General features: G+C 38.8%; 1 protein-coding gene across 1 annotated transcript; it reads left to right on the top strand.

Moving 5' to 3' along the window:
• The first annotated feature begins 10,495 nt into the window (after positions 1 to 10,495).
• On the top strand, positions 10,496 to 13,572 carry LOC118489191 (vacuolar iron transporter 1). Its single transcript, XM_035986866.1, has 4 exons — positions 10,496 to 10,866; positions 11,822 to 11,907; positions 11,994 to 12,108; positions 13,153 to 13,572. The coding sequence occupies exons 1-4, from the start codon at positions 10,640 to 10,642 to the stop codon at positions 13,448 to 13,450; spliced, it is 726 nt and encodes a 241-aa protein (XP_035842759.1). The 5' UTR covers positions 10,496 to 10,639; the 3' UTR covers positions 13,451 to 13,572.
• Positions 13,573 to 14,580: the final 1,008 nt, after the last annotated feature.

Here is a 14,580-nt window from a genome sequence, read left to right as displayed (position 1 = left end):
AAGGGAATAAGTCCTTCCATGTGCACGCACAAAATTTTAATGAATGATGACTACAAAACGGTGATTCAACCACAACGAAGAGTGAACCCCAATGTTCAAGAAGTGGTTAAAAATGAAGTCATCAAACTGCTTGACGCCGGACTAATCTACCCTATCTCCGATAGCCCGTGGGTAAGTCCCGTCCAAGTAGTCCCGAAAAAAGGAGGTATGACGGTAATAACTAACGAGAAAAATGAATTAATACCCACAAGAACCGTCACAGGATGGAGAGTCTGTATAGACTACAGGAGATTAAATGAAGCAACAAGGAAAGACCACTTTCCTTTGCCCTTCATTGATCAAATGTTAGAAAGATTATCCGGTCATAAATTTTATTGTTTCTTAGATGGTTTTTCAGGTTACTTTCAAATACCGATAGCACCAGAAGACCAAGAGAAAACAACTTTCACATGCCCCTACGGAACTTTTGCATATCGACGCATGCCATTCGGTCTATGTAATGCGCCTGCAACATTCCAGCGTTGTATGGTCGCCATTTTCCATGATATGATTGAAAAAACCATGGAAGTCTTCATGGATGACTTTTCCATCTTTGGAGACTCATATGATCAATGCCTCGATAATCTTGAACGAATGCTATCCCGATGTGAGGAAACTAACCTCGCCCTTAACTGGGAAAAATGCCATTTCATGGTAACAGAGGGAATAGTACTCGGACATAAAATCTCAAGCAAAGGAATGGAAGTTGATCGAGCAAAAATCGAGACCATATCTCGATTACCTCCTCCATCCTCCGTGCGAGCAATCAGAAGTTTCCTAGGGCATGCCGGATTCTATAGAAGGTTTATCAAAGACTTTTCGAAAATTTCAAGACCTCTAACAAAATTGCTTGAAAAAGATGCACCCTTCATCTTTGACAAGGAATGCAATCAAGCGTTTCTGACCCTCAAGGAAATGCTAGTCAATGCACCTATCATGATAGCACCAGATTGGAATTTTCCTTTCGAAATCATGTGCGATGCAAGCGACTTTGCTGTTGGAGCAGTATTGGGACAAAGAAAAGAAAAACATTTCCACCCAATCTATTATGCTAGTAAAACTCTAAATGATGCACAAGAAAATTATACAACTACAGAGAAAGAGTTACTAGCGGTGGTGTTTGCTTTTGATAAATTTCGTTCTTATCTCGTTCTTTCTAAAACAATAGTTTATACAGACCATGCAGCCATCAGGTACCTCTTCAAGAAGCAAGACGCAAAACCCCGTTTGATAAGGTGGATTCTACTCCTCCAAGAATTCGACATCGAAATCAAGGACAAAAGAGGAGCAGAAAACACTGCTGCAGATCACCTCTCACGCTTAGAAGACCCAGCTTTGGAGACAACCAGGGACGAGCAAATCAACGAAAAATTTCCCACGGAGTCCCTGGAAATGATGGAAAGCAGACAAGAACCATGGTATGCCGACTACGCTAATTTCTTAGCCAGCGGTATAGTCACCAAAGGATGGCCACATCATCAAAGAAAGAAATTCTTTGCTGATGTAAAGCATTACTTTTGGGAAGACCCCTATCTTTTCAAAATGTGTGCTGATCAACTCATCCGAAGGTGTGTCCATGGTAATGAAGCACGAAGAATACTCCGTCATTGTCATGAAGGTCCATACGGAGGACATCATGGTGCCTCAAGTACCGCAAGAAAGGTATTTGATTCTGGATTTTACTGGCCAACCATTTACAAGGATGCACAAAACCTTGTAAAGACATGTGATGCCTGCCAAAGATCGGGTAATATTTCTTCCAAAAACGAAATGCCTCAAAATGGCATTCTCGTTTGTGAAATCTTTGATGTGTGGGGACTCGATTTCATGGGACCTTTCCCACCTTCAAAAGGAAACAAATATATACTTGTGGCGGTCGATTACTTGTCTAAATGGGCAGAGGCCGAAGCTCTTCCAACAAATGATGGAAGAGTAGTGGTAAAATTCCTAAAAAAATTGTTCTCACGTTTCGGCACACCAAAGGCATTAATAAGTGATAGAGGTACCCATTTTTGTAATCATCAACTCGAAAAGATTTTAACAAGATATGGGGTCTATCACCGGGTCTCAACAGCATATCATCCTCAAACAAATGGGCAAGCCGAAGTGACTAATCGAGGTTTAAAACGAATACTTGAAAAAACCGTAGGAATAAATAAAAAAGAATGGGCTGACAAACTAGATGACGCTTTATGGGCTTTTCGAACCGCTTATAAAACCACTATAGGCACAACCCCATATAAACTAGTCTATGGAAAAAGTTGTCACTTGCCAGTAGAAATCGCTCACAAAGCCTACTGGGCAATAAAAAAACGTAAACTTAGATTTAGAAGTTGCCGGTAAGAATCGATTTTGTCAAATAAATGAATTAGAAGAACTTAGGAATTATGCATATTCTAACTCCGAAATTTATAAGGAAAGAATGAAAAATTTGCATGATAAATATATTAAATCCAATGAATTTCGGGTTGGAGACCAAGTTCTATTATTCAATTCGCGACTTCGATTGTTTCTTGGTAAGTTAAAATCTAGGTGGTCGGGACCTTTTTCAGTCACCCATGTTTTTCCACACGGTGCAGTAGAAATTAAAACTCGAAATGGGACACCATTTAAAGTCAATGGCCAACGGCTTAAACTCTACAGAGGATCCATTGAGGATGAGGAAGAGGAAATCGCACTTCAAACGGCCAACGAATAAACTCATACCCGACATGTTACAGGTAAGTATACAGTCGAAACCGGTAAAATCATCTAACCATTATTCGGAAATGAAGGGGCATGCACACGAGCACACAAAAAAAAAAAAAAAAAAAATTTCAAAAAATTCCACCCGGCACGGGGCCGTGTTCGCTGAACACGGGGCCGTGTCAAGGCGACTGTCGGGATAAAACCCTCTTTTTCTATCAGTTACACCATTCCACACGCCCCGTTTCGCCGAGAACTCTCTGGTTTAGAGCGATTTTCTGCCGATTTCGAACGTTACCACCAAGCCTAACAACGTCAAGGTATGATTCTATCCTTCTTAGTAGTTAGATTAGTTACTTGCATGTAGTTAAAACATCAAAAATTGGGGGAAATCTAGGGTTCTTCATGTTCATCCGGATCGAACTCAAAATTTTTGATGAAAATTGTTAGTAGTAGTTTAGAGTAGAGTAATAGGAAGTAAATAGCCATGTATTGTTGATAGATTTGTCCGATTTCCAACTAAAAACACAAACCCTTGTTCTTGAACCGAAAAACTCAAAATTGAAAGGGTAAATGGTTTGATTTTGGAAAAATGACACTTAGGGTTTCATTTTCGGGGGAAACCGCTGCTATTAGGCTAAAAATTTTCAGGTTTTCGAAACCGGGACGAAAAAATGAAAATTAGGTGTTACAGACGCCTGAACACGGGGCCGTGTTCGCTGAACACGGGGCCGTGTCCAGCCCACTGTTTGCAGTTTTCAACCCGAATTTCCATGTTTCGCACTAACTTTTGTTGTATTCTTTTCAGATGTCCAAATTCACACGGTTCAATGCCAGCGAACTTGACGCCAGGGCTCGCTATGAGGTCCTACAAACAAGGCCCGAAGAGTATCCAAGGCGGGCATGTACCGATCTTCTGACAATGGTGAACCAACTGGACCGCTTCAACAACATAGTGACGGGTCCACTGCACGTTGCATTGACTACCCGACTTCGGTCGGTCCACCAATGCACATTGGAGTTCTATAGCACGTTCATCTTCAACTCGAGACGCGACCCGTTTGATCACGAGGCGGTCGAGTTTCGATGTGGGGGTACGACCTATAGAACCTCCATGGCGCAGTTCGGATCAATCATTGGGCTGTACAAAGACGAAGAAGCGGGGAACGAAGAGAATACCGGGGGATTGCGAGATTTGGACGCAACAGAACGCCAAGCCGCATGGGCTCAAATCGGTGAGGGGATCTACAACTCCAGCAGCACAAAGAGTACCAAACTGAGAGACCCGTTATATCGCTACATCCACAGGCTCCTCACGTACTCGCTGAACCAACGCCATGACAGTAGTGGCGTTGTTGGGGTTAGAGATTTGGTTGTCCTTCACTGCATCCACAACCGGAAGCCTCTCGATGTTCCTTACCTCCTACTGCGGAACATGCACTTGAACCGCCTTGCCTCTGCTCCTACACCAATCTTCTTCGGGGGATGGGTGTACCGTCTTTTCAAGCACTTCGCGAACATCCCGAAGTCCTTCGAAAGGAGCCCATGGTCGGGACGGGTTGATTACCATATCTGCCGGGCCATGAACTTGCTCTATGAAGCGGAGGACGGGACGGTGAGCTTTCAGAGGACGCAAGGCTACGCATGGAACCCGCAAGAGGCTCTAGTTCTTCATGCACCACCTCCACAGTACCAATACCCTCCCCAAGGCGAACAGGGTCAATCCTCCTCTCAAGGAGGCGGTTTTCCTAATTTCCAAAGTTTGCATGATCTTTTGCAGGAAAACCTCATGTGCACCCGGAACACCTACAACCTCGCCAACAACACACACCTCCGGGTAGGAGCTATCGAACGCAGCGTCAACGATATACAAGATGATATCGGTAGCATCCGGGAGTACATGGCGAGGCAGGGAGGCGGAGGTGAAGACAGTGATGAAGATATGGAGTAGGAGGCCGGGAGGAGCAAAGGGCTAGCTGGTTATGAGCCCACAGGTTTGATTACCCTTCCTATCGAACAATTCATGGCCTGCGTGCCATTTGTCAAGACAATTTACTTTCCTTAACTCTTTTCTTTTTATTTTTACTTTGTTTTTACTTTGTGTTGGATAATGTTTAACTATGGTAAGATTAGGATGTTTGGTGCTTGGTTGGATGGTATTGAATGCTTGAACAGGTGCAATGCAAGGGTTAGAATGCTAAACATTAGCACTCGCAGCCCTAGGAGGAAGAAACCGGGAGAAAACCATATTTTTCTGGCTAACAGACTGTCCACACGGGGACGTGTTCAGCCGACACGCCCCCGTGTCCATCTCCCAGTTCTGCTGTTTGGCTACTGACCTGCAGATTTTTGTCGGACACGTGGCCGTGTTCACCCAACACGCCCCCGTGTTCACCCTCTGTAAGTTTTTCGTTACTGGCAGTTCAACACGGGGCCGTGTTCAATGAACACGGGGCCGTGTCCAGATTGCCAGTAACACAAATCTTTGTTTTTAAACACACTTTTACATATTCTAATCAACCAAAAACTCTATTTTTGGACACATTGAGGACAATGTGTAATTTAAGTGTGGGGGGGGATGCTAAAACCTTGGAATTTTGCAAAATCCTAAAACAAGCCTTACACAAAACTCTATTGGAACCGCTAAACACCCCAAATTTTTTTTCAAAAACTTTTTCATTTTTTTTATTTATTTACTTGTCTTAGTTTAAGTTGGGAATAACAAGTTATAAAAGGGTTATATTTTTACAAACTTACAACCGATAGCGTCGTGATAAAAAGAACTAACATAAGAAAATTATGAAACGGTATAACAAGTCTAGCTAAAATTCGATTATATATGCTTGGTCACATTAAAAACCCATTCCCACAAAAAGTGAGTTTTGAGCCTATATTGAGCATAAAAATACACATATTTAGATTAAATGCTCATTTTTCGTTTCTTGTGTGAATAGCCGCTCGGTCTTTACAAATCTAGAACTTGCCACGACGATACATTCCCGGTCCTTACCAACTTAAACCCAAGTAAGTAAATGATGGAGGCATTAGGACTAACTATTTTTCTTTCAAAACCATTATTTTTCATTTTTTTTACCTACCCAAAATCCCCCTAGAAAACCCCTTTGAGCCAAAACCTTTCATTTCATTACCCCCAAAACAATTTTCTACCCACCAAAAACCTTTTTCATTTTTTCACCTTTATTTTAGTGACAAACTCGGTTTTTCATAAACATACCTTTATGTGATCAAAAAAAAAAAATATATATATATATATATATATATATATATATATGAAGTCAAAAACAAACATAAGCTACAAAAAGCTTGTTTGGAGAAATACTTCAAAAATAAATGTCACCAAAAATAAGGTATTTCACGAAAAACCGACACTTGTTACAATTTTCGCCCTTTTTACTAACCACTAACCAACCACCCACCTTTAAACCCAAGCCTTCACCCCAAAAGACCTCTTGATATTTACAAAGGTAAAAAGTTAAAAAGGAGGAGGATTGATCGCTTGGCAAGCATATGGAAAATGTAAATCCGTGCCGCTCTCGAGCGATTCACTTAAATATACACCTTCGGCCGAGTGATTGAGTGATCTCCCGTGAGGTATGTGAACTTGTATATAAATGGAATTTTAATAAGGCATGCTATGCCAAATTAAGTAGTTTATCTTATGAAAAGTTCAAAATAAACCATGACGAATAAGATTGTAAATAAAATAAAAATAGAACCTATCTAAACCTTGGATTCCCGACACTCTAGGACAAGTTGAAAAACTTCTCTTCTACCTATTCCATTTGGGAGTGTAAGCCACATTAAAAGAGTTTTGCTTGAGGACAAGCAAAAGTTCAAGTGTGGGGGTATTTGATGTGTGTAAAATGCAACATATAAAACACATCATTTAAGGCATAAAACTAACCCTTTTTAAGTACTAATGTTGGAAAAAGAGTGTTTTTGTCTTCCTTTTGTATTTTCAGGATGAAATGAGCTCAAAATCACAAAAGAAACAAAAAGACCACTAATTCTACCATAAATACAAGAAAAGGGACAAAAGTAAACTGCCCGGACCCTCAACGGCACCTCCCAAGACAAAGAGAAGAGAACAGAGCCTGAACACGCCCCGTGTCCAGTGAACACGGGGGCGTGCCCAGGAAGCAGCAGAAAAGACAAACCAGTAGAAGCTTCCATTGCTCACCACGGGGCCGTGCCCAGCGGACACGGGGGCGTGTTGAAAGTACAGCAGGCGCATTAATTGTAATTCGCAATTACAATTAATGAAGAGAGAGAATGTCAGACGGGCACGGGGCCGTGTTCAGCGAACACGGGGCCGTGTCCAGCGTTCTGTTCAGCCTATAAATAGAGGAGCTTGGCTTCATTCTCTCTCATCCCTTGGCACACCACCTCTCTCACACTTCATCCACCACCCACCACCACCATAACACCATCATCCACCACCATCATCCATTGTCCATCATAGAGTGTGTGAGTCGTCTCGGGATCCAAGATTGATCGTAAGAGTTCTTGACAATCAAGGCCATGTTTGCCTAAGTCTCTTACATCACTTGGTGAAGACAAGTGTTTAGTATAATACTTTTTATTTTTAATCTTTTGCACTTTTTATTTGGTTTTGTATTAATGACTTTAATAACTAGTTACTTATGTTGAAGGTGATCTTTCCTTATCGTTTGTCCGTGGTGTCTTGGCATTATTTTACTGTCTATATAAAATAAAAGATTTTCACCATTCATATCTCCACGGTCTATATGGAGGTATGTTGGCTACCTGGTCGGGGGTTAAGGGAACGGTTTGGTAAAGGTCTTGCCCTTGTTCAGCGTTTAGAGGTCCTGCTTGGGACCTGGGTCAAATTTAGTAGGATCTCCTTCAATGCCCATAGGTATTGGATGGCGGGGATCCAAACTCTTTGACCCCCTCATAAGCTAACTACTATTAATACTATAACCCGGCTATTTAGGACTGTATCCCTGCTGACTCAGACTACTTAGCCGAGGGTAACGTCACCGCCAAAAGCGGGGCCTACCATAATTTGCATTAATAACTTAATTCATTATCTTTCAATAATCCGACCCTTTAGGATTGTATCCTTGCTGACTCAAACTACTGGGTTGAGGGTAACGTCGCCTTCAAAAGAGGGGCCTACTACAATAACTAAGATAATCTCTTAAACAAGTGCAAAAGTGCGAAAATAATCAAAGGTTATACTAATACACGTGTCGGATCCAAGTGATTCATCTTGTCTATCTGTTTTTATTTTATTTTCTTTTTCAGCATTTAGTTAGTTTTTATTTTTCTTAGTTTAAAACATTTTTCTAACTTTTTGATTTGATTAGACGTTGAGGATAAACCGGTATTAAAAGCTCTTGTGTCCTTGGACGACCTCGGTATCTTACCAACACTATACTACGTCCACGATGGGTGCACTTGCCCATATGTGTGTTTAGTGTTAGTAAATATCGTGTTTTATAAATTTAAAACTTGGCTAAAAGTGTAAAAAGGGCTTAAATATATATCTAAAAATATAACACACTTCACGCACATCACTTGTCGAGTTATATGATTTCAGGAATAAATGTAGAAATGATATTTGCATCGCTACTATTTAGCGAATATTATAGCAAGGCATTAAATCAGGTCAATACATTGACCCGAGCCAGGTATGTGTAATAGAGTAATGATTCATTGAGAACGTAAGGTTCAATGAGTATTTAATGAAGTCTTAGATAGACAATGGGATACTTAAATGGGTAAACCGAATGTTTTAAAAGAGGGTAGTGGCGTTTTGAAAAGCATATTGACTTTTCGAGCAAGATCATAATTCAAAAGAAGAATCATGGGTCAAACATGCTCTCAAAAGACCTTGTCGTAATTGAAAGACTAAAAAGGACCAAAACGCCCTTGTTAGCTAATTTGAACAAACAACCTTTAAAGGTTGTTTGGAAACGAGTTTTATAATTAGATAAATACTTAGAATAAGTATAGAAGCTGAAAGAGGTATTATATTAGTCAAATGGCACTATTTGTGTTTTTGCCGTAAAATAATGATCCGAGAGGTAAAAATTGGTTTTTATAGATCACCACATTAAACCCACCATAAATTCAGTTGTGGTGGGAGATTATATGATAAGAAATGTGGTGATGGATTGCTAGAAGTAATCAAAAGCGAAATTAGGCTCGAAAGTGCTTAAATACCCTTAACGGGTCAAAATAAGCATACAAGTGAAAATGGGTTTAAATTGTGTAATAAACCTGTGGTTAGAACCTAATATGGTAAATAACCTTAAGTTGAAGTAGTGTATGTGATATAAAGGTCAAACAAATATGTTTGTGTGATAAATGCGTAAACGGGTCAAAATTTTGTAAAAAGATAATAAGCCGAAGGCATGAAAGTCTCAAAATTTATTAAGCCAAATGTCAGATTTTAACTCCATGTGATGGAGAATCAAATCACAATCATGTAGGAAGAAACGGTAGGTTAAACGGACAAGCGGTTTGAAAGATACGAAAGATTTCGTGTCAATTACGGCAAAAAGGAAACTGGGCTGTTACAGAGTCCACCGTAACTTACGGTGCCACCGTAAGTTACGGTGGAGATGAAAATGCTACGGTGGTTGCCTACTGTTGTACGGTAGGGAAATAACATTACAGGGGCCACCGTAACTTACGGTGCCACCGTAAGTTACGGTGGAGGTCATTTCCAAATTCTTGTTTTTAGAATCAAGTGTTTCCCGGACTCGTTTAATCACGTTTTAATCCCAGTATGACTAAAGCATTTCATGTTTATGAAATGTAGGTACATTTTGGATGCCGAGAGACGATCAAGCTCAACGAAGAACCAAACACGATGTAGTTACATGCTTCCGCACCTTGCCACGTTGTATATTTTAGACAACGAATTCGATCACGTTATGTAGAATAACTTATAATTTGTAAAAGTTTTAATAAACCCGTATTTTTTTATAGTATGTGTAGTCTTAGCTACACATCTAATTGTTGGTATTTGCATATAAAACCGTTAAATAGAAAATAGGGTGTTACATAATTGAGGTGGGTTTTAATTAGGATTGAAATTAGGGATTTTTGATATGGGTTTTGAAACTGGGGAGAGGTTGTGGGCTGTGTTGTGCTAGTCGGCTGATGGTGGTGAACCAGTGGTGGCGGTGGTTAGGTGGTGGTGGTGTCACTAGATGGTGGCAGGTGGAGTGGTGGTTGATAGGGAAAGGAAGAGATGAGAAAGAGGTTGAAGAAGATGAGTTCTTTATATATTTTTTTATTTCTTTTAATTATTCAGGGGTAATATAGTCATTTCACACATAGTTAACTGAGAAATTTAACTGATGTTAGGGCTGGGGACCAACCGAGTGCATTTTTGACAAGTTTTGGGAACAAACGTGTAATTAGTAAACCACTAGGACCAAGTATGCAATTTTTTAAAACCATAGAGACCAACCAAGCATTTAACTCACAAATCTATTAGGTATTTGTTTAACTTTATTTATTATCAATTTTATATTATTGTATGATTGCATGGTATTTTTTTTTGATACCCCTAGATCTGTGGGTTAGCTCCACCACTGGGTAGTTCGATCCTTGAATTTTGCGGGTTTTATTTCACCGCATTGTCGTACCTGCGGCTGCAGGCGAATGTTCACAAAAAAAAAAAAAAAAAAATTAAAAGGACCTTTCGTGCAACTTACCAAACTTAAAGGATCATTAATATACCTTTCCCCTTGCCAACTTTTCCGAATTGTATGGACCGCTTAACACAAAGATTTTCGTCTTCCTCCCAATCAATACAACCTTTATATTCCACTACAACCTCCACTCACACACACTCAATTTCACACAGTATATTCACTGTGATTTCGAATTTTCGATCACCACAGGATCAACAATGGCCAGCGTCGGTGAATCAGACAAATATCTACTCAACCGCCACAAGGAGAGCCACTTTACAGCCGGTGAAATCGTCCGTGACGTCATCATCGGCGTTTCTGACGGTCTTACGGTGCCGTTTGCTCTTGCAGCAGGACTTTCCGGTGCTAACGCTTCATCTTCTATCATTCTTACTGCCGGTATAGCGGAGGTTGCTGCCGGTGCGATTTCGATGGGACTCGGCGGGTAAATTCAACTGAATTTGTTGTAGTTTGGTGATTTTAGGGTTAAATGTTTGATTGATTGGTTGTGTGAGCGTATTCGTATTGTTGTTTAGTCATGCTGTTTGAACATATGTAAACAAACCGAACGTCTGCGAACTGTTTGGTGAAAAGTTTGTTTATGTTCGTTTATTAAATGAATGAATGAGGAATTTCGTTTGATTAATTAAATGAACTGAACAAACACGAAAATAAGTTGTGTTCGTAAACGTTCGATATTATGTTCATTACATCAGTTCATGGTCGTTTGTTTTGTTTAGTTTATGTTCAGTCATGAGAAACTTAGATCTTTGAAACATTATTTTGCGATCATTTGCCTTAGTTTTGGGATATAATTACGTTTTTGATTATAATATCTAAGTGCTTAACAAGGTGATTTTGTTTAATGTTCGGGAATAAGAATGTTCTCTTTGTTTTTTTAAAATGGTGTATGTCCATTTGTGTTTGTGAACGATTTCAATGCTAAACGAATGAACATGAACAAGGCTCCGTTCGGTTCGTTTACAACCCTATGTTGGATAGAATCGAAATTTTGATAGTTAAACCGAATTTCTTCTAGTTTAATGATTTTAAGTTTAATTGATTGATTTTGAATGTATGAGCATTTTGTTTGAATGTTCAGGAAGTAGGATAGAATAGAATCTGAATTTTGATAAATACAATTCACAATACGCCATTTCAATTGCATGCAGTTCTTGTTTGGATACAGAATTCAGAATTTGTGGTCAGTAACTTTTTACTTTTTGTTTTTGGATTGTGAATTGATTGACTAATCAAACTCTAACTGATAATTCGAATAATTCCAAGAGTCAAAAGAGTTTACCCTTTTTAACTTGATGTTCTCTCTAGTGTGTCTAACAAAAGGGCTTTTAACTGTTGGTATTATTAGAGATAAAGATCTAATATATTATCTTTAATAGGTATTTGGCTGCAAAAAGTGAAGCTGATCATTACACTAGAGAGCTACAAAGAGAACAAGAAGAAATTGATACCATACCTGATACAGGTTAATTCTAAATTTCACTCATAATTTATGCATACTTGGTAGAACATATTGGTAATTGGTGATTTTGTTCTATATACAAACTGTAGAGGCGGCTGAAGTGGCGGAGATACTGGCGGAGTATGGGGTGGAGCCGCATGAGTACGGGCCGGTGGTGAATGCTCTCAGGAAGAACCCGAAAGCATGGCTTGATTTCATGATGAAGTAAGTGTTACTACTTTTGCTTTGATTAATCATTGAATCTTAGTAGATTTCCCACCAATATTCTGATATTAGACAAATGGAATCTTAATTGGACATGGTTATGAAACTTTGGTTGTTTATATATATATAATTATATGTATATTAGGCATGGATATGCTAAACATTTGTCTTTTCCTATGTCTTTCGTAAGAATGTTTGTCTTCTATTTTATCAAGAGTTTATGCATGTGCTATCCTTCAAACCAGAAGCACTCTGCCATTTTATAAGTGTTTTAGGTATTCAAAATTGATCAAAAGTTGGCTCTTTTTTCTGCACAAGTTTGGCTGTTTTAACACGTTAGTCACACTTTATTTAGTTAAAAAAAAACAATTACGTTTATCCGAGACATAAGTTGTCATCATGGTATGTTTTTAGTCAAAGAATATACGTTTAAAAAAGGAAAAATTACAAGTTTTGTCCTTTATCTTAACACCACTTATCAGGCGGTGTTCTTTTTAACGAATTTTGACAAGTTTTGCCCTTTACACGGAATTTTGTTGCACGTTTTGTCCTTTAGGCTTAACCCAGTTAGATTTTCTTGTTAATCACCCAAGGGTACTTTAGTGTTTTTACCCATTTATTAACAAGAAAATCTAACAAGAAAATACCCTAAAGGACAAAACAAGAAAATCTAACTTGGTTAAGCCTAAAGGACAAAACGTGCAACAAAATTCCTTGTAAAGGGCAAACTTGTCAAAATTCGTTAAAAAAGACACCGCCTGATAAGTGGTGTTAAGATAAAGGACAAAACTTGTAACTTTTACTTTAAAAAACGAGCAACATTGGAAACTTTGTGAAATCTTGTAAAAAACCATTATACTTGAGACCTTTTGTTTGAAATGTTCATGCTTACAAACTATAGTGTGTTTTTGCATTTTCACATGATTGATGTGTATTATAGGAGTAGTGTTTTTGATCCATTTACATATAAAAAGGGCTGAAAAGGGTATTTCTTTTTATCTCCAATGGGTCAAACGAATAAAATACTCTCTCTTTGTTATCCAGATTTGAACTTGGGCTCGAAAAGCCTGATCCAAAAAGAGCACTTCAAAGCGCGTTCACCATAGCAGTTGCATACATATTGGGTGGGTTGGTTCCACTTTTCCCTTACATGATCATCCCAGTGGCTCAAAAAGCCGTGGTTGCCTCGGTTATTGTCACCATTTTAGCGTTGTTGATCTTCGGATACGCCAAAGGCTACTTCACTGGTAGCAAACCAGTGTGGAGTGCCTTGCAAACAGCCCTAATTGGAGCCATAGCGTCCGCAGCTGCTTTTGGCATGGCTAAGGCTGTACAAGGGTAGCTAACCGTTTTCTTGATATTGTTTCTGTTTTGATTCGACTTTAAAAGTAAAATTGTTGTTTCTTGGACTTTGGATATTAAAATTTGGGCTCTTTGGAAAATGGCTTGTTATGTTATCCTATACTTTAGGCTACATGGTGTGGGATAAAGCCCTTAGGGGCCTTATCATGTAAGCGAAGGGCTATATTGTTAACTTATACGGTGTGGAATAAAGCCCTCCTTTAACTATATTAAAAAAAAGAAAAAGAAATCTGACTGGTAAAGATCAAGTGGGCCCCTAAATCATCCCTTTTGGCACCCGTTATCTGCTTGGCGAAGCCCCTATAGCACCATCCATAACGTCCCCACAACAGTGTTTGGGGCGCTATAGAGGTGAGGTGGCAAGGGGCGTGAACCCACACCGGGTAGCCTTTCAAAACAAGTTCCTAACCATTCTAAATAGGGTTGTGCACTTTTTAAAAACATACCGAGTAATACAACTTGGGCTGGTCACGAGCCGGTCTTGGTATCGGCAACTCGGCAACATAGGTCTTGGTATTGACAAATTCAATTAATTTGTGAATGTACATTGAACTTAGAAATTTAAAGGTCATACGTAAAACCATGCTAAATTAATAAATTATTAATATTAATTTATCGTTATAATAATATTTCACTAAATTAATAAAATATCTTGGTTCCAACATTATTAATTTATATAGAGGTTTTACTGTATATGTATATCGGAACGAGGCTCTAGTGAAGTATGTTTTTGAATTTTAACATGAATAATAATTGATAACAAGTATAGCTAAAAGAGTAAAAGGTGGTTTTGATGAACGTCAATATATGGATGCTGATTCTTGTGGGCCTGAGCTGCGCGTGTGTAGCGGAACTTTTGCCTTTTTATCTTGTTTTGGACTATCCAAAAAGTCTGAAAGAGACGCTGGATTTTGGGTTATAAAATACTAAAATACTTAAACAAGTATGTAGAGTTGATGAATAATTCAAATATCATTAGTATGTTTATATTTCATGTTTGCTTTATTTTAAAATTTTACAGATATGATCTTTATCAAACTACAAAACATGTGTAATCTATTAAATTTATATGAAATATCAATCATGCCATTTTACTTGAGAAAAAAAATG

Source organism: Helianthus annuus, chromosome 17 (assembly GCF_002127325.2).
Source record: "Helianthus annuus cultivar XRQ/B chromosome 17, HanXRQr2.0-SUNRISE, whole genome shotgun sequence".
Classification (NCBI taxonomy): Eukaryota; Viridiplantae; Streptophyta; class Magnoliopsida; order Asterales; family Asteraceae; genus Helianthus; species Helianthus annuus.
This window is presented reverse-complemented; position numbering and strand designations above follow the sequence as displayed.

What these genes read in the sequence shown, in the direction of transcription:
- LOC118489191 (XM_035986866.1), top strand. Translation starts at nt 10,640, where the DNA reads ATGGCCAGCGTCGGTGAATCAGACAAATATCTACTCAACCGCCACAAG. An exon ending in TGATACCATACCTGATACAG is followed by an intron (nt 11,908 to 11,993) that starts GTTAATTCTAAA and finishes TACAAACTGTAG; the next exon opens with AGGCGGCTGAAGTGGCGGAG. An exon ending in TGGCTTGATTTCATGATGAA is followed by an intron (nt 12,109 to 13,152) that starts GTAAGTGTTACT and finishes TTTGTTATCCAG; the next exon opens with ATTTGAACTTGGGCTCGAAA.